Source organism: Micrasema longulum, unplaced genomic scaffold, assembly GCF_059751315.1.
Source record: "Micrasema longulum isolate JH-2025_06_02 unplaced genomic scaffold, ASM5975131v1 h1tg000283l, whole genome shotgun sequence".
Lineage (NCBI taxonomy): Eukaryota > Metazoa > Arthropoda > Insecta > Trichoptera > Brachycentridae > Micrasema > Micrasema longulum.
Genome location: NW_028277487.1, coordinates 216,043 through 237,386, shown reverse-complemented (window position 1 = coordinate 237,386; position 21,344 = coordinate 216,043). Strand labels below are relative to the sequence as shown.

The following is a 21,344-nucleotide window of genomic DNA, read 5'->3' as shown; positions in this document are numbered from 1 at the left end:
ATGTTTTATGGTTTATTTATAATTCCAATTTCATCCGATGTTTTATGTATCAAATCTGATTACGTTTTCAAAAGGCATCACGAAAGTGGATAAAGAATGTAGAAACATAAATTCGAATGACTTATGTTGCGCCGTCAATCTTGCCCATTTCCTGGCTCTCCTTAATTGCATATTGTATTTGTGCTCACCCCCACAAAAGTGCGTGACTTGCCTATTTCTACCTCAGGATCCTTCCGGCGATACGAAATACAGATTAACAATAAACCACGAATATTTCCAGCACAGGATAGGCCATTTACATTCAAATAAGATCCTTTAGGGCAATAATTACGTGATAATAAATAAAATTCCGCATTTTAAAACAATGCAGAGATAATACATACAATTAAAGTAATTTATTATGTTGAATTTAACATATTTCAGCAAAACTGTAAAAATAAAATAATTTAATTTATTCGAGAAGAATAATTGTTATGTTATTTGAGCACGTCAACTGTTTGATGTAAGTTGTAAACGGAGGTTCATATTTATATTATTTAAATATATGTTTTGGTATATTTTCAATTAATCAAATAAAATACATTATTTACACACGAAATGAAAATATTATAAAAACAAAAAGCTTGAACATTTGAAAATTTTTAAAGAATCATGGTGATCCAAAAAAAGATTCACTTTTTCAAAATACTACACCTCAAATAACACACAGTGTAAATATATAGTTGAAAAAATGATTGAAATAGTAGGCTTATAATTGTAACCAATAAAAATCGGCATTCAATTATTCATTCGCTTCCATGTCACCTTGTTCTGCGCAGGCTGCATCCAGGTCATACCGACCTGCTGTCCTTGGTCATCTCTTCACCTTAGTTGTGGTTGCCCTGCAATTCTTTTTGTTGTTCGAGGTCTTCGCGTCAACAGGCTTATGAATGTGAATGTGGTCAGTAATTTTTGTTTTTCTTCTTATCCCTTCGTTTCTGACTCCGTTTCTCAATTATTTTCCGATCGGAAAAAAATGGCTCTTTGTATCATTTGTAGTTTCTAGACGCTTTGTTTGGATAGTGTGACGATTTTTAGGCCATACGTAACAACCGACAGCACACATGCTTCATTTGCTTTTCTCATTCGCTTGATAGGTATTTTCCAGTTTTGTTTAGCATATATCATTTTTCCAAACGCCGCTCAATTCCTTTTTTAATCTCTGCAGTCTGGTTTCTCGGTCTTGTCCGATTTTTTATTTTAATACCTTCAACTCTCATTTAAAATATTCTTCCCCCATCACCTTAATCTTTGCCAGATTCATACTCAGGTCCACGTACTTGGACAACTCGTTCAACTCTTTTAGCATTTTGGTTAATTCCTCCGGCTTACTGTTTGAAAGCAAAATACAATAAACAAAACGTACATGGTTTAGGTATTTTTCCGTCAATGCAGATTCCTTTATTTTACAAATTTAGCTTATTGAAAATATATTAAAGTGCCAATATAAAAAAAATTGGGGATATTGTGCGTCTCAGTCGGATTCATCTTTTGACCTGCATCTTGTGAATCAACCAGTCCTCGTTGAAAGTCCTGGATTATAAGTTGAACATTTGAACGGATTTTTTATAAGGAATGTACATCTTGAGTCAAAACGTGCCTGGTACTATACCTGCCATTATATCCAATGTTTCGATGGACACTAAAGCTTTCTGGTAGTCTACATACCCTAACAAAGTGGTAAATTATATTCTGCTCTCTTTTCTATTTGTGAACGAACAGTATACATATGATCAATAGTACTATATCCTTTTTGGAATCTTGCTTGATTCACAAGATAGTGGAAGTTGAATTTTAATGTCAAAGGTTTTGTTATAATTTTTGTTGTATGTTTGTATGATACGCTGAGTAAGCTTTTTGATCTGTAGTTTTCGATATCTTTTTTTCACATTACCATAGTTTCATTTTCCAGCACAGATTTAAACTGTTTTTAAAAAGAGAAAATGTTTTAAAAAAGATTATCTGACACCGACTTTTGACGCCTGTCAATGGAGGTGGCACTAAAGTTTTATTAGTAAATAAAAAAATAGCATTACACATACCGGGTTGTGGTCCCGTGGCTAGTGTTGCGGACTAATGGATGAGATGTCCGAGGTTTGAACCCCACTCTACCCCAACTTGATTTTCATTTTATAATAATGAGTTATTTACAAATCGTTGAAAATGGCCACCAAAATAAGAATATTGAGATAATTTAAAAGAACGCTAATATCTTTTTAAAAAATATATATTCTTTTTTTTTATAAACATACAAATAGGTACAGACATATTGCAAAATAAAACGCATTCCTTTTTCTATGAAACCAAGAGCCTTATGTTGATATATATATATAAATGTATGAAAAATATCACTTGTTATGTCCGCAAAATCAATATCGTGGGGTTCATTTATATTCTGGGGGTAGCGGTGTTATGGAAACCTCTCATTTTGACCGGGGTATTGTTTTCACGCTAGTTTGTATTCAGCTGTTGCCTCATACGTACATAGGCATAGGTACAAAACGTTGGCAATGCCGTAGATGTTACCTTGTTGACGCATCCCAAGTGGCGAGAAAAATTGTTTTAAAACTATACCCTGACATTGACAACTACTACTAACATTCGGCATTCCTCTTTAGAGGTAAGCAGAGAGACTGAAACGCTTCTTGCGCCTATTCAGAGATAAATTACTAGCTTTTTTCAGATTTATTTCGGCGGCCCTTGTGTAAAACAGATAATTCAAAAATAATATTTTTAAATTTGAAAACATTCAATCAACAATATTTTGAAAATCTAAATCATAGAATGCATGCAATTTATTTAATCCTACAATAGAGCTAGGAGTTTTATTATCATCATTTAATTTCTAGTAAAGCTGATGTGAAAAAAATGTTTTAAAGGTGCAGAGAAATATTTAAATATCTCTGTACTGGTACCTGGCCCGTAAGACACCTAACCTTTATGTAACAGACGATTGCTGCATTTTGTGTTAAAATGACATTACGTGTTCTGTGCACTATCAGATGCGGATAGGGGTATAAAAGTAGTATTATATGAGATATTCGTTCATGTTGGGGATGGTTAAAAAATCTGAGGTATCTCTACGTGGGGGAGTATAGTAGTTATCCATGGCTTTATCCCACTGTATTCCTCTTGTGCATGCTTGGGACCAATAGTTTGCAACTTTAAAGGGACGGGTTCAAACTGACCCATTTTTCAGACTAATAAGAGGTTTTATTGAGAACTCAGCCATTTTAGAGAGTATCAATTTTTATGTTCCTGATATTTAATCTCCGACAGCATCAGCACGGACTGTTTTACCTTCCGGCTTCCAGAACCGACCTGCCTCGAGTTGAACATTATCACATTGGAGATTGACATCTTTCCTATCATTAAAATTATGTTTAAGAGGCAAATACTCCTACTGTTGGAAAGTATCTTTATTTTTTGTGTTTTTACAATAAACATAAAAGGCTAAACAGAGTATTTAAAAAATAAAGGATAGTTACAAAGCAATGAAATACATATTAATAGTAAAAATAGTAAAGAAAAAAATCCCACATAGCATGGCCTGTTTGTGGGTACAGAAGAAAATGTTAATAAATTTTTGCTCCCATAATAAACAGAGAGTCATAAGAAAGAGAAAATAAAACATTCTCTAAAAGATTATATGGTATTTTTTTTTAAAGTAATTATAAACTAAAAGAAAATACTCCTTATTATTGAAGAGCAACAAAATATATCATAGAAAAAAAGAGTTCATATCTTAAGTTTGAATCCAGGATAGTGCGTGTTTTTTAAAAGAAGGAAAATTTTGAAAGTTTGGAATCGGAAAATTATATCTTAATAATATCGAACTATTGCTCGAAGGATCCAGTTTTGATATGTTGTTTTAAAAAAACGCCTTAAATATTTTGTTATTTTTAATGTTACTGTGGTAAATTAATTAATTTATATTTATGATGATAATTATAAAAAATGACAAATACATACGTATTACTTACTAATAAAATTGCCAAAAGTGAGGTTATGTAATGAACATTTATGTAGAATGAAAATTTCTCTGAATTAAAATTAAGTTTTTTATAAAATTGCTTTTTTATCATTGAAAATAGATTTGTTGGATTATGAAGGACCTTATTTTGTAAAATTTCTCGAGATGTTTAAATACAAAAGGTTTAAGTTGACGCAAATGCGTGCTGTAGGAAGTGACTTTCTTTTCAGTGAAAAAGTTTTTAGGGTTTGTAAAGGACGGTAGAATACATCCGATATTCTCTCGTTCCTTTAGCAATGAGTTCTAAAATATTTGAGATATGATATTGGCATCATTTTATAAAGAAAAAAGGGAGGCGTTACGGTCCGTGGTGTTTGTGAAAAATCTAAAGGAAGTGAAAAGGAATAGCTCCAAAAGCGTTATTAAGAAGACTGATTGTGCAATAAAGGGACACTCACTTTATTGAAAGAAAATATCTTCGATGAAATAATACAAAACTCAACTTGAATTGTAAACAATAGAGATACAAATTAGAAGTTTTAAGAAAACATTTTTTTAACCTGAAAGAGAAATCGTGGCTTGTAAAGTAGCACGCAAAGTATTGTTTATAATATCAGAAGAAATCTTGTAACAATTTATACATCTTCATTGATAGTCTTCATTTAATATATCATATAACTAGAAACTTTATTGAAACCGCATGAATATTTTGACAAGAAGCATTCTTATGTACGAAGGTATAGTTAATTGTACATATAAAATACATTATTGAATCAAAAAAAAATCTAAAAGAACTATGATTTTACACCAGAATTTAGAGAAATACATAAAAATTTTGGACAGAGATGAGAAAAATCTTAACTTAATGGTAGTGATAATGACGTTATTTCGTTTAAATCTAAGATTTAAAAAAGGAAAAAATACTTAACAAATCACAACAAGAATAGAAAACATTTTAGAAAAGGGAATTTATAGAATTATGACCTGTCATTACCTGGTTTAAGTGGTAATTTTACTAAAATCAACAGATGGATAAATTGAAGAAATATGGATGTTCAAACATAGACAAAACGGTGAATGTTACACAGTGTGTAAAGTGGCCAATTAAACCAGCCAATGACATAACCTTGGTGACTCCCTAGAGGGTGAAATCTAGTTTTGTACTACAAACATTTGGATAAACTCAAAATATTGTAATAAAAAAATAATTGTGAACACGTTTAAGGTAATTATTTTGATGAAAACCTGTCAGAGTAACTGTAACTAAAAAAAATACAAAAACTGGTATTCTTTTTTGTATCTTTAAAAATATATAAATTAGATTTTTCTATTTCCCTCTTTATGAGAAAACTGCTGAAAATGCTCTTAATAGTTCGGTTCTTCAGTGCATAAGTTGTGGGCATGTGGAACCATTTCTCAGTTTTAAGTAGTGAGTAATAAAGTAGGATTTAATTTGCACGTAAGCCGCCGCCGGAGTTTTTGGCGATTAAAATTATTAATGCCCTCAGCGCGCACCTAACTATTTTTAAAACCGGCAAATTGAAACGGAATTTGTCGGCCGGACCATTACCGCCGCGGCCCTGCAGAGGAACCCGTGCCCCTAATCCAGCCATTATTAACCAGCGAGGGAAAAATTCCCGTTCTCGCCAACCGGACATAGTAAAAACGTGAAAATTTTCCCGAAGAACACTTGCATTTATTTTTTCACACCCAATTGTTGAGTGCTTCACTTTCACGACTTGACAGTCACTGCAAAATCGCACTCTTAATAAAACTTTGTGGTAACCCCTTTTTTGGATTATAATTTTTAATTATGTGATACTTTGATCTATACTTTTTAAATAACCAGGAAATAATTTCACTTATTCTAAGACACGTCTAAGACTGGATGTTTCATAGTTCAAGTATATTTATCTGTCACGATATCGGTGAAATATAATGTACTTTGTATATTATATAATGATGATAGCATGAATAATAAGTCACTGCAATGATAAGCAAGCTATTATTATTGTACAACATTATTTTTTTTTTGGTATGTGTATTTTTTGTATATACACAAATCTGGATTTCTCCCGAGGGGGAGTAAGTATATATTTTTTTATCAATATTCCTACAGAGATGAGGTAGAATTTTTTTCAAATTCAGGATTATCGATATTCGAGCGTTTACAGGGCTTATGACCTGTCATTGGGAATGTTGTAAAACGTAAAGTGGCCACTCAACCCAGCCAATGACAGGTCATAAGCCCTGTAAACGCTCGAATATCGATAATCCTGAATTTGAAAAAAATTCTACCTCATCTCTGTAGGAATATTGATAAAAAAATATTATTTTTGTTGTAAAGTATATGTTAATACATAAGAAATCATTTAAATTTAACGAAAAACGCAGGAGTCAATAATTAAATAAAATAACCATTAATATATATTTTTAAAGAAATACTAAACGCAACGGATTTGTTCACAAACAATACTGATTTCAAACACTACATTTAAAAAAAATAATATCTCGATATTTCCACATAGAAGATTTCATAATAAATAAACAAGTTTTAAATGCGTTTTGAATGTAATTGATTCAGTAGTTTTTCATTGATAATTGAACAAAAATAAAAATTGATAAAAATCCGGAGTAGCGTATGAATTTCAAAATCTCTCTTATTGAATATTATAATTTACAAAGAAAGGACTAATTTGTTCTCTAACATAATATATGTGAGAAAAATACCTTTCCACGAAAAAGTCTTGGTCTTGAACAGAAAGAAAGGTTTGATTATAAACTGAGACAATGAAGAGGAAATCGGAAACTTTGGGAAGATAAAGCGATGTTGGTAAAAATCAGAACCCAAAAAAGGGATGGAAGTAGACCACAATAATTATTGAAGATTAGGGTACTTTTATTGGGGATTTTCTTCCCCAATATGTGTAAGTATCTCCATCTGCGCAACGCTCGAGATTGGCAAAAAACCTTTATCGGAAAACTTCGTAATTAAGCTCCGCGTTGCTTACTGTTTGGAAAAGGTAGAAAGAGGATAAAGTGATAGAAGATTTTCGGGTTCTTCGAAGTAAAAGGTGTTCAAGGACGTATTTTTCTAAATACAACTTTGTAAAAAATAGAAAAATATTTTGGGTAAAAGAGTGGGTGGAAGAATAAAATATTAATTTTTCCGAGCATCTACTTCTAATTTTTTTCAGAGTAGACGGAAATATAATTTTGTTTTTATTAATTATTGAATAACTCCTCAAACTGACAGCGAGCAATTATTTTTTAAATAATCAATTTAATCAATTAATGGTACGCATGCCTCAGGAGAATCTTAACTCAAGTTGCCTTTAAACCCGCGAGCTCACGCAGCCCTGATTTTATTCGGTGGAACTAAGGGGCACTGGATTAACGTGGAGAAGGCGAGAGTGCTAGCTGGCGATAGGGTCTCCCGGAGGCAACTGGTAATGTCCACATGCTCCACTTAGGAGCGGATTTGATAAAGAAGAAGAAAATAGTTTGCACAGTAAAGATGAGATTGTTTAATTTATAATGCATATTTTACTAGACGTAGAAGCCAATAAAAACAAGGGAAGACTTTAAAGTGGATTAACAAATAAAAAATAATAAGTGTGCATTATTTGAGAAAATGCAAAAATGCGGGAAAACCTGTTAGTTGTAATAAAACAATAAGTTGTAGTAAAACTGTTAGTTGAAAAATTATATTTTATTCTCTGTTACTACATTTCTAGAAGTCGGTTAGTTGGTACTTCTTCGTAATTTTGCGTGTAATTAGTTGAAATGAAACAAAAATAATACTCGCAAAAGATATACAAAAGTTCTTGAGACGGCGTGCGAGGCAAAGATAAACTTTCTTTTGTTTGTTCATCTAAAACAATAAACGCGTAAAAGCGTAAACAATAATGCAAACTTACCGGTCCAAACTGCTCAAAGTAGTTCTTAACATCTTCCAACGTTGTGGGAGCCGACAGCCCACCTACGAAGATTTTCTTTGTCCTGGTAACCATCTGAAAAGTCATTAAAAACATTACAGTCAGATACAGAAGTTTATAAATCAGGCATATTAATCATTACTAATGTGTGGAATAAAATAATAGACCCAACTCCAATTTAATCGAAAAACACATATTTTGCGAATTGTTTCATTACGAAGCAATGCGTTGCATATTTTTTTTTATATTATATATATATTATAGTAAACTATTTTTTTTATAAAATAAAATTTATGAGGCAAATTGACACATAATCAAAAGAAGTCGAAACCTTAAAGGAAAATTGACTGTTTTTTTTATTAACATAACTGTATAATAAAAATAATACGAATCAGTTATTTGAGTTACAAATATATTTTATTTAAAACAAACAATACACCATTTTACCGTAGCACAATTTTTGATTTTGATGGCCCGACTTGTTAGAAAATTTCGTGTTAAGTCTGGACTCTAGAATAAGTTTTGAGTATGTCAAAATGCTTGCAGACTAGCTGGATTTTCTCCTCAAGGAGTTGTTTATAAATAAATTTGTTTGCAACAGAGAGGGAAAACATTTTTGAGAAGGGAACATGGGAGTCTAGGCATTTACAGGGCTTATGACCAGACCAGACACTTAAACCAGCCAAAGGTCATAAATTCTGTAAATGCATTTACTGTATTTCCTTTTCGAATTTTTTTTTATACTATCTGTTGCAACGAATTTAAATCTAGAATATTTATTTATTGTATATACGGCCTAAGCCAATTACAACAGTTACATGAAAAAACATAAATGCAAGAAACTGAATAAAAAGAACATAAAACTATTTAGCAAAGACAAACAAGGGCAAAACAATAATTGTATACAATATATTAAAAAAACGAAAGACCTAAAACTTTGAGCTTAACCATGTCAATCCAACTTCATCCCACACTGTTTAGTCACGAAGAGATCTACGAAAATCCGGAAGATCTATCCTAAAAAATTCCAAGTCATGTGATGAATTGACTAATCTACACATTTTGGACATTGGGGCATAAAATTTGAATGATGAAATAATACTGTGACCACGTTATTCCACTATAATAATATAAATTCTGACTCTTTCGGAATCTAATTAAATTATTTGGACCTTTATGGAATTGATTGTGACATTGGCCTTATGTCAATATATTGTCAATCGTTTGACTATTAAAAAATAAGCGAGTCTCAAATGCTTCATACTCTTTACGACTGCAACTTCTTTTTAAGTCCAGTTGTAAAACCGTAAAACGACAAGCCGCAATGAACTACAAGTATCAGAAAGAATGCGTCGTAAACTGCTTGTAACGTCTTCTAATGTGACGAAGTATAGATCGGGAATAGTGTCATTAACATCGAAGAAGATAATGTTGGCCGAAAGCAGTTTTCAACAGGGCGAAAAATATTATGGTCTTTTTACTGCGTAAAAGTAAACGCTCGCAAATCCACAATAAAAGCGAGCGCGCTTCGCGTTTTGCATACTCGAATCACCGAAGGCGCAATAAAAACTAGCGGGCGAGGGCAGGGCAAGGGGGGTTGGAGAAAATAAAGGCGGACAGAGGAGAAGGGGACGTAAGAATAATTACCGTTCATTCATTATGCAGTCCTTATATAGCGGGTAGGGAAAAAGTTTTCTTTTCTGAATTCAGAGGCCAGGGTTTATATCACCTCCGAGCAAGTTGTCGGGGAGTCAAACAATTAACCGCGACTACGGACGCTGCCGCTGGATGCTTGAAGGAAATTACAGGTATTTAAGAAGTTCGGATTAAAATTAAGTCGTCTCCGCAAACTGAAACGGGGTTGTTTCAAACGGAGAGGGAGGAGAATTCCCGAGATCGACAGCAGACATCTCTCGAAAATATACTACGGAACCATTGAAATATTTACACTCCAGGTAACAAGGAATGAGGGATTAAAGTAAAGGCCTAATTCCAAGTTAAACAAAAATTATATTTCATTTTTTTACCAACTCGAGACGCCTATTTAAAATAAAGCGACATGAAAATATACATTAAAGTCAGTTTGCGTTTTAAGGTGAGTATAATGTTCTAAGACTTATTAAAGAAAAACGAGAAATAATTGAGGCTGGAATCCGAGAATAATTATTAATTAAAAACATTAATAAGAATTTTTCATTTTTCTAAAAGCACAGATGTTTGCGGCGTTGAAACAAGTTGAAAAGAATTGCTATCACTGTGAATGACAGAGGGCTTTTGTGATTGATAATGACCATTTGAAAACGAAATGAGGGTTCATTTGTGGGAAGCCTAATCTCTTTTTTCTTCTGTCTAAAAGTATTTTATATAAAATCTCAGTGTCTAACGAAGCGCGGATATTATTTTACAAGGAGGAGATTTTTGTTTGAATCGCAGTTTAATTGTTAATACAGATCGAGACCAACAATATCCTTAATTATTTTTATCCACTGAAGTATCTTCCGTTTCCCAAAGAAAAGACTTTCTGAACCTGGAAAATATTTGTAAAGATTCTAACATACCTGCTTTATAAGTTATTCAGTTATTCATTTACAAAAACTTCTTTGAAGGTGAACACATTTATAAATATTCTAAATAGTGTGTATTTTTAAAACGATTTAACTTGTCATTTTTTTAGATGTTTTAACAGAATTGGGTAAAAAATACTCATTTAAGCGATTCAAAATAACTTTTATATTAGTAAAAGAGGTGATTTTGTTATATAGCACGTCGAGAACTTTAATAACTTAAATCTATTGTTTGTTTTTAAAGAGATTTCACCCTAACCGCTGTATGATTCGCCCTGCCTTAGTTATTCCATTCTCAAAGCATTCATTAGTTCAAGGGTGGGATCGGCAACCTTAAACTTAATGTATTTTTAATGTTGATTAGCATGGAATGAAATGTGATAGCCATCACTGGCTCACTCAACTGCTCATAAATCTAGCGGTAGTTCCCGAGGCGGATTGGATGCGTTCGGACACAGGACTTTACAGGGCGGAAGAGATTTATTGCCAAACAGCTATATATTATCAGAAAATTACATTTTTGCATTCATCATAATATAAATCCTAAAATTAAAAATTGTTCATTCTCAAGGATAAATGAGTAAAAGTTTAAACACACATTAACTATGAGGAATATAATAAAAGTTTTGCTTTATGCGGAGGATTTTTTTAATCAAATGCTACGTGGAAGAAGAAAGTTAATATAAAATTTTCTTTACGAGATTTTTTCTTGATTGGAAGTTGTTTTTGTAGAACCAGCCACTTTTCTATTAAGCTCTCATTTTCTGCGCAAATAAGAAGACTGCGAAGGGATCAATTTTTATTATGTAAATAAAAGGAACACTGATTGTGTTTTTTCCCGGGAAGAAGACCGATCGAAATATATTGCCGGGCTATAATACCCCCGAATCACCGAGATGAGGAAATCCTTTTAATTGATTCGGAGAGTAACCCTGAGCGTATCGGCGGCTGCTTGCAAATCTCGATGAGAGCGACGAACAAAGGAATTTTCAACGCGTATCGACAAAAACTGCTAATAAAAGGAAAGCGAAAGTAAAAAAGCGAGCAGACAGGAGAAAGAGAACGACGAAAAAAGGCGGCAAAGTGGAAATTCAATAAGATTTAAGGTACTAATAGAAATTGGGGATAAACGAGCTTCAGGAACGTGCCCAGTGCCCTGTGCCCCGAAAAACTAAATTAATATAAAACATAAGGCTCATCTCTGTAACTTCAAGCGAAGGAGTTTATTTTTAAAACCCGTGTTTCAAATAAGAAGCCTACGCGAGATGTCACAACTAACTGTACTCATTTAGTATATATTTGACAGAGAACCGCAAACATCCTGAGGAAATTTATTTTACAATATTGAAAATTTCCTACATTAATTATTATAAAGCTGAATAATTGTAAAATGCGTATCATTTGCTCCGGGTGATACGATATAATATTTTTGAAAAATCTAGAAATTCCCTATTTAAACGCCTCGCGCTAGATAAGATATTATATTTCAAAAAATGCTATTCTCACTCGTATATTTTCTTGATAAATTGCCCAGTCATCTTTTCCCCATAAAACTTCTTGGATTAAATGGCATTTAGTTTTGTGAGTGAAAAAATACCACCGCATGCGAAATCCGCATGAAATGTCTATTGTGCGTACATATTTTATGTACGTATAATGTGTACGTTTTACTTGAGTGATATTCGGTTAGCCCTTTGCGTTATTCTCCCTCGAACCAATTTAAAGGACTCGAAAATACGTTGCGGACGGTAACATTTCCATCCGCCCTATTAAAAAATACTCCAATTTTAATTACAAGCCCAAATAAAGACATTATTTTATTAACTGTCCCTTAATTGACATGATATTTATTCATGTGTGGCAGTAAACAATCGTAAGCTGTAAATTCCAAATCAATGCCAAATCGCCAGTGATGAATTAAGACCCCATCGATGTGTAGCAGCCAATTAGAAATACCTATCTTAAATACGTCTGCACCCTTAAAACGCTTTATGACTGCCGGAAGACGATTAAAACATTTCTTAAGGGGTCAGGAAGGTAAAGTTTCTTTGGGCCAGTTTCGAGTGAGTGATCGGACCAGTGTTATTTATTCTTCCCACAGATTGAGTTAGTATATTTTGTTGTTATATTATTTTATCTTTAGATTTCCAGAAGTTCACGAGTGCTTCTTTAACAAATAGCTGCGCAAATCAAAAATTTTACAGCTTTTAAATAGTTCTTTTTATAGGTAGCGTAAAGGAACTTTTTTCATTGTCGTAAGTATGACTTTACACCTTAAAGGCTGGATCCAATATGCTAGCAGCGCTGCCTCCAAATCCAATATTACCATACGTTGCCGTTGATTGAAAGAAAGAAAAGTAAATACTTTTAAGTAACGACCAATTAATTATACCACGAAGCGCTTTAAACATAAAAGTAATTTTTCGTCATACATATGATTGACATGGGAACTACCGGCAAGACTTTTATCAATGTAATTTCTCAAGTATCAAATATATATATATATTTTAAAAATATTGTTGCATATGCAGTGCATGGACAAGTCAGAACACGTGTGGATTACCAGTACATTATTAATTTGGAATGGCCGTTGACAGAACAAGAACAAGTTCTCTTCAAGCCATTTGTTTATACCAGTCTTTTTATAATCTTCATTCTACGTAAGCCTCGTAAAATAGCATGGTGTCATCGGCAAATGCAATTGTTTTAGTGGCGGTAACTCGCAAAGTTAATAAATATAAATAAGGAATAGAATGGGACCCAGTAACTTTCTTGTGAGACATTGTGAGTAAAATGTTGATTTACACTGTTAGTAGAACCTTAGTTGTTGGGTTGCCTAATTATTGTATCTTGAGTTATTTTGCTTAAAAAGCATTTAAAGCACTGTAATTCCTTTGTAGTTATACCGATTCTTTGAGTCTGTACATTAGTTTTTTTATGGAAGACGGTGAAAAATGCTTTTGATAAGTCTAGAAACACAGCAATGGATTTTTGACGCATGTCTAAGCAAACTGAAATAATTGAAATAAAGTTATAAAAGAAAAATGCACTAGGTTTAATTTTTTACATTTACAGTTCAATATAACCTTAATATATAAAAGTAGATTGTAATAGAAAATTAAACATGTATCATTTTATGTAACTATATTATTTAGTAAAAATTTTTTTTTAAAATACCAAAATTAATTCCGAAGTAATGGATTCAAGGACGGATAGTGAGCAGAGAATATACTCGTATATATGATTTAGATAGCTACAAATATTTACCTATGTGAATGTGAATGTTTAGTTCGAGATTTTCATTACATTAAAATGTATATAATTGAAACGTGTGGTCCCAAGAGTTTTTGTGGTAGCGGACCCGAAAGTTGTAAAGCCTATGATCCTGCTCCATGGAAACCGCTATGAGTTATTTTCTAAGCGCAAATTTCTACGAGGGATAAAAAATGAAAGGGAAACACCGAAAGTATTCTGTCGAAAAACACATTTGTTGTATTTAGAAATGTTTTCTAAGCGATAATGTTGTTTGTGGAAAACCAAGAATTCGTTATTAACGGAAATATTTTCCTTACCGCAAATTAACATCGAGAAGTCATTTTAGCAATCGCGCGAACATTTTTTTCACTGTTTCTTTTAAAGCAGCCTACAAAAAAATATTTTTCTATTGACAATTTAAAAACGAATGGGACTTATTTACGGATTACAAGTACAAGCCATAATAGTGTACGGCAATTGTGTCATATTTATTGTATTATAGATATATTTAGATCATGTTATGTTTTAATCGCTGAACTTGATTTGTGTTAAATTTCTTTTCGTTTAATTTTTGTTTTTTTTTTTTTTTTTTTTAATATTTCAGTTAGCTTGATTTGGAGTAAAACAAAATAGTTTTTAAACTATCGTTAGTCAAATGATTACATTTCGCTATTGTAGTCGTAATTTCGATAAATGAACCGTACCGTCCTAGTATTTAACAAACAGTAGTATGTATCATGATTGGAAAATATGACATTTACGATTTACGAGCTCGTAATACAATAATTTAAAGCTCACCTGACACCTTCCGACACGGCGGCGTGTGTCAAGACCTGAGGCACTTCGCGCGGCGGACTTTTGGAATAAAAATCTACATTTACGCATTTGCGGGAAAAAATATATGAGTGCGAGTCGAATGTAAATGTTACCATTAGGCGGAGGACCTATGCTGGGTGAGGGGGAGGAGAGTGGAGTTTCTTCCCCCAGCTCTCGCTACCGAGGCTAATCCCATACCGCCGGGAAAAAATGATATTTTCGCGATTCGTTATTTTAATTTCTGACACTTTTTTGTCCGGAATCAGAATATTCGGGGCAGTGCGGCATCGCCGTAGAAATGTGTCCTTTAGGGAGTTTCATTTACGTTATTAAATAAAATATGAGGGTGAATTTTTTTACACTTTTTATACTTTTGAAATTTGAATTCTGTATACATAAAATTTTCGGCGAGTAGAAATGTTTCAAAGTGATACGGGGCTCTTACTTTGAAAGGAAATAATAAAACCTCCGGTCTTTATACATTTCAAAGGTAATTCATTCGCGGGAAGAGTGCTTACAAATTAAACCGTTTTTGATATTGCGAAATGTCATTTCGACTTTTATGCAAGAAAATTATACTTTTCCCTTAACAATGAAATAGGAATGAAAAAAACGCTTCAAAATATGGCAGAAATGCCATTTTAATGCATAACTTAGTTTTGCGTACGTATTTCCAGGAAGGTAAAAGATTAACTACCAAAGTGTCAGGGGTATACGTAAAAGATGAATAGAAAATAGAACATCCGAACATGTAAACAGAAATCACACCGTTAACAAGGGATAAACAAACGAATTCACGTTTTCCCAAAACGAAAGGGCAAACACGATAATCGGCCGCCAAGTTATGCCGAACGGGGCGCTTTTTTCAGGGCGGGAAAAGCTTCTCCAAAGCCGTTGGCGGGAAAATTTAATTGAAAATTGTAAACTGAGCTGTATTCATCAGGGCAAACATTTGGTGGGATCGGTGGATTTAATTGAAAATATTATTATATTCGGAACTGTTTGTGGTAAAAGGATTTTCTTTGTTTCTTTATGATGTATTATACCCCTAATTTAAGATAACTGAGGGAAAATTTACAGTAAAAAAGCAAAGAAAAATACGAAAGCTAGGAAAAAAAAGGTTTTTATTGTAAATTAAAGTGTTCGTTTATTAAGATGTATTAATGTTTAGATGCTTTTACAAAAAATGCATGTTTTGTGCTAAACCGAAACACATAATACGTGTCTATGAAAATAAAAAAAATCAAAGATAATAACTAGAACCTGGACTGTTGGTAGCTAAAGCATCAGCGTAGTGTGGTGTTACTCAGTTAGAAAGGACTCGATAAAATATTAAAGTACTTATTATTTAATTTCAATTCACAACAGTATCAGCAATTCACAATAGTTAACATTTAATTTGAAAAATTCCACTAATCGCCAGTCAAAAATAATTGCTCAATGCAAGAACTAAACGACTTCTGAAAAGTTTGATTTAAATCCGGTATTTGGATTTCGCATACGCAAAACGATATTTTTTGATGCACTTAGAGATGAATATAAATTATAGTAAAAATACTGGATTTAAATAAAACTTTCCAGTAGTCGCTCGGTTCTTCTGTTTAATAATTCATTTTAATTGGGAGTTAGTGGGATTTTCAAACACATATCGTTCGGATATAATTATAGAAATCTTTAAAAATCTGAGATTATATTGTGTGATATTTTAAGGTCAAATCAAGTTAACGAGCAGATACACATGTGTTTAGGTACTGTAACTAATTAAAATTCAATAAAATAAACCAAACTACTTGACCGAGTAACGTAGAGCCTCAGTCAGATAACTCTAGTTAGATATTTTTTTTTGTCTTATTACATTTTCAAAAATGTATCGAAGTTTGAAAACAAAAATATTTGGATTTTTTTACAACACAGAGAGAACTGGAGAAACTTAGAAGTCTAGGCAATTATAAGGCTCATGATCTGTTATTAGCTGGTTTGAGCGGACACTTTACACACTTTGTTACATTTCTGCCTTCCATTCTCAACAATGTTTGCCCTCTAAGTGTTAATAAATTTTGATCGTTATAACTCCCTTCAGAGTGAAATCCCGCCTAATCTTAAAATATTAAAACAAACTCAGAATATAACTTACAAAAAACTGTTTGTCTAGATTAAAATTAAAATTTCAAATTGTATATAAGAAGAGATGAAAAACAAAATTATTCGCAGATTAAATACCAAAAACGGATCAATGCATAAAATCACCCGCCTTAAGCGCTGTAACCGACTCAATATAAATTCCCTTAAACGGCGAGAATCTATAGACCGGAGAGGGAAAAAATCGAGACAAAGGAATAATGCACCGACAAGTGAATATCAATATCCGGCGTATGGCGACACTGTTATACTGAATAGCGGGATCTAGATTATGCCAGGGCGGCGTATGACGCTATGTGCCGGCAAACCACATAGTGGGGTCATAGTCTATGCCAGGGGTCTGTAAACTACGGCCGAGGTGCGCTTTGAATGCGGCTAGCGACAGTCTCGAGTTCGGCCCGTGTGAACGTATTGCAGGCTCCGATCGCAAGGCATACGGGACGCAATATTTATTCTACTAATTAATTTATTTTATTGGTTAAACAAACTGTACGTAAAAAACGTATTTACAATTTTTTGCACCTATATTACAATATTTGGACAAACTCAAATATTGTAATGAAACCAACCGGTCCAAGAAGCAGTTTAAAAATTTAAAAAATTTTTTTAAGCGTTGCCTAGTATGCGAAATAATTCAGTCAGATAAATCTCTTCACAACAATAAAGGTGTCAGCTCTTTAACTTCACTAAAATCAGCAAATGGAAGAATTGAAGAAAAATGGATGTTCAAACATAGGCAAAATGGCGAATGTTACACAGTGTGTAAAGTGGCCACTTAAACCAGCCAATGACAGGTCATAAGCCCTGTAAATGCCTTGACTTCCATATTCCCTTATGTAAGGTATTCTCCATCCCTTTTGTAATTTGTGTTTTTATATTAGTCTAGGACATCCATGCACATACCGAAAAAAATGTTTACACTTAAAACAACAATTCAAACTATGTTAAATATAAAAAAGAAAACGATGTATATAAAAATAAAATTTATGAAATATCTGCAGATTTCAATATTTCTATGACTTATATTAACATTCATTGCCATGAAACATATCAGTTACGGTAAATCTATAGTTATATTGCTCACATATTCTAGGTATTGTAAATTGTTTAAAATAGTTCGTCGACACGTTGTTAGTTTAAAATGGAACATTTTGTCTTGTTGGTCTAGATGACATACGGAATAGAAGTCTTTTAAGTAGATGGTACTCGAGTAGGGTACTCAATTTTATTGTTTATTAATTTGTACAAAAATAACTGGTCCAACGTTATTCTTCGATTTAAAAAAATTTACTTCATAGTACAGCATACTTTTAGCATTGTCACAGAAATCAAGATTGAATTGGTAGTCGACCTGTTAAAATAAAAAAAAATCGTCCCTTTCTAGAATTTTAGTACTAACATTATGGTAAAAAGATCAAATTTTATGTGTCTCTGCATGTTTAAATGGTTTCGCTACCCGCATGATAAGTCTAACCATTTAGTCTGTTTTTTTAGAACTAATTCAAAATGAATATTAAACATTAGTTTTGTATCGATTACACTACCTAAGTCATGAATTTGACTATTTGTCATAGAAATAAGGGTGTTATTGAAATAGTACGGATATCTGACCGTCGTTAGTTTGTTTAATTTAACAACATTAGTCTGTTATCAATTTTATTTTGAGTCTGAGCAAAAGAAGAATAAAGTTCTGTGAATAAAACGAAATCACAATCTTGGACAAGCGTTGAACTCGAAAGCTGTTTTTCCAAATCACCACGAAAAAGGAGATCAAATGCATATAATTTTAAAGATGATTTCATACTGCATTTTTTTTGTGAGCTGGCACCTTAAAAAGATACGCAGTCTGATTTGTCTTCATACGAAAGTATTATCGTATTTTCTTCCTGGATGATGGCACTAGAATAATGATTTTTACGCACAAAAGATATTTATTTTGGCGTGTATCCATTGTTTTGCTTTTTTGATAAATTGTTCCTAACGGGAGGTAAAACCATTAAAAAACTCATTTCATTTCATTTTTCATTTCATTTTTTTGCACCACAACAGGCCAGGAGGCCCAATTACAGTGGTGAATTACACTACAGAACAACCAGGCTTGAGAAAAATCACATTTTAATTTTTGTGTTCTCACCGGGAATCGAACCCGGAACCTTCCGTGCGTGAGTCAAGCGTCTTGACCACTACACCACGGAAGCCGCCGATAAATCATCATCGTTGTCTTTGAACGTGCGGTTTATACATATATAAAATAATTTAGAGAATCAAAAAAGATACTGACACGGAAATTTATAATACTCTTTTTCAAAAAAAAAATGGTTCAGTTTTTTTTTTATATCCTCTTAAGAGTACGACTAATCACTAAACCTTCCATGTTTTAAAATTAATACGAATACGCCACAATCGGAGTACTTTTGCAGTGCCCTATGCAGCACTGTGTGTGGATATATAAATAATTGTGAAAAACACAAATTGGAAGCCTATATCGCTTGATGATTAGTATAACGCTTCTAATCACGTCTAGGAGCTATTATTTTTTGTGGTTTAAAACAAATTTATAATTAATTTCCTGGTAAAAAAAACGTTTCCACGAAAATACGCATGATAGCTAAGCGTGCTTTTAGGCGTCCTTTTTTATAAGGTAAAAAATATGTTTTTTTAAATATTGGTAAACAAAGTAGTGTTTATCAATGTCTTTATTCGTATAAATGAAATCAAAGGTAACAGACATATTTGTGTAATCGAAACTATTTGAATTATTTAACAAATTTATCAATACCTAATATTGTTAAACATTGTAATTCTTATAAATTAAAAATATGATGTATCCTCTGACATATTTTTTTAAATTTTGTATTTTTAAGAACAAAAATCGCGTGCCGGGTCGGATTCGAGATGCCGTCGGTTGGTTTTGGACCGCGAGCTGTAGTTTAAACACCCCTTGTTTATAGTCTACAATAATCCACAGTGCAGGGTGCTTATCTGCTTCACACCTCATTACGTCCAGTACGGGGTATAACAGACGCAATTTGTAACAATACACCCCCATGATGTTCAGACACCTGAGGTTTGCACTATATTTACTCTACTTTCAAAACACAACAAAAAACTGCGTAGGCAGGTATGTAAAAGTAAATAATCAAGTATAAAACATTGTTTTCAATCATCATAATTAAACGTTGGTGGAAATAAATAATCACGAGGGCGTGGCCCCAATAGCGTAGTGGCAAAAAACGCTGTTTTCACTCACAATTTATATTCCCAAAGAGATAACACCAACTGAATGTTGACATATTATGTATCTTTTTTGGGTTACACCGTGTATGTTGGATTTGATCCGAGGGAAAACTGAAGATGGCTCCTGCAATGGTAGCCGAAACGTCGGATCAAATCCAACATACACGGTGAAACCCAAAAAAGATACATAATATTGATAACAGTGACCGTGAAAACCTTCGCACCTATTGAATGTTGACATTGTCATATTTTTAAAATTAGTGCTGTAATTGTAGGGAACTGTTCCTATAAAACAAACATTTTAAACTTTTTCGAAGATGTTGAATGATAATTAAATATTTCGTAAAATTATCCCTTGAACCGCAAACATTGTTATTCCGTTGTTGTATTATAAACTTTTAAAATGTTTTATTATTCAATTTGCTTTTTAAATTATTTTTTTAACTCCTACTGAATGCGTACAACTTGGATTTGGACAAACTCAAAATATTGTTCATAAATCCACCTGGTCCGTGAAAAAGTATAGAAATAGAAAAACAGTTCATGCGTTGCCTAGTATATAGGTGAAATAATTCACTTACATGAATTTCAACCGCATAAATAAAGGTTTCAGCCCATTGACTTCACAAACATCAACAGATGGAAGAATTGAAGGAATATAGATGTTCAAATATGGACGGAATGGTAAATGTTACACAGTGTGTAAAATGGTCACTCAAACCAGCCAAAGACATTTTACAAGCCTTGAAGATGCCTAGACTTCTATATTACTTTCTATAAAAAGTTCTTTATCTCTGTTGTAATAATATGTTTACTAATATTTATTTAACTCCTGAAAAATCCTTCCGTAAATAATACTACAAGAAAGTGTTACATAAAACAAAAGCCAAACATTTTTAAATATATATTTAAAAGCAAAATTGTGTATATTTGCTTAATGTTTATTAATCCATTCTCCAATTTTTTAAATATATTTTTGGAGATTAGGCTTGTTGTAGCAAAATGAGTTTACGATTTTAAAAAAATAAGAGAGATACAGAGTTTTGTATTTTATTTAAGCTCAAGTGACATCGTAGCCACTCAAAGTTAAAAAATAAATAGAAGTAGATAAGGAAAGACTTAGATATTTCCTTGCTGATATTTTTAAGTTCAGTCAATGTGTAAATATGTTGATTATTGATATTTTCTGGATTTATCCTTGAATTATACCTAGATATTGTTACTCAAAAAACGAAAGATGGTTTTTCAGAATTTGATGTATATCAATATAGTGATAAATAATCTTTTTATAAATTCCTTCAATAATACTACGGAAACCTCGATTGGATTTGAGGTAAAATAAACAATATGAAGATAAGTAAGTATTCCATTTTGTAAAGTACT

General features: G+C 32.5%; 1 protein-coding gene across 28 annotated transcripts in view; it reads right to left on the bottom strand.

The window, feature by feature from the left end:
- The window catches only part of Rbp6 (RNA-binding protein 6), a 456,688-nt gene that overhangs the window by 228,718 nt on the left and 206,626 nt on the right, over positions 1-21,344 (bottom strand). For all 28 annotated transcript variants that reach the window (XM_088224410.1, XM_088224415.1, XM_088224421.1 and 25 more), the window contains one exon: positions 7,933-8,025. In XM_088224410.1, the coding sequence (XP_088080536.1) occupies positions 7,933-8,025 (93 nt within the window). The remainder of the gene's footprint in view (positions 1-7,932; positions 8,026-21,344) is intronic.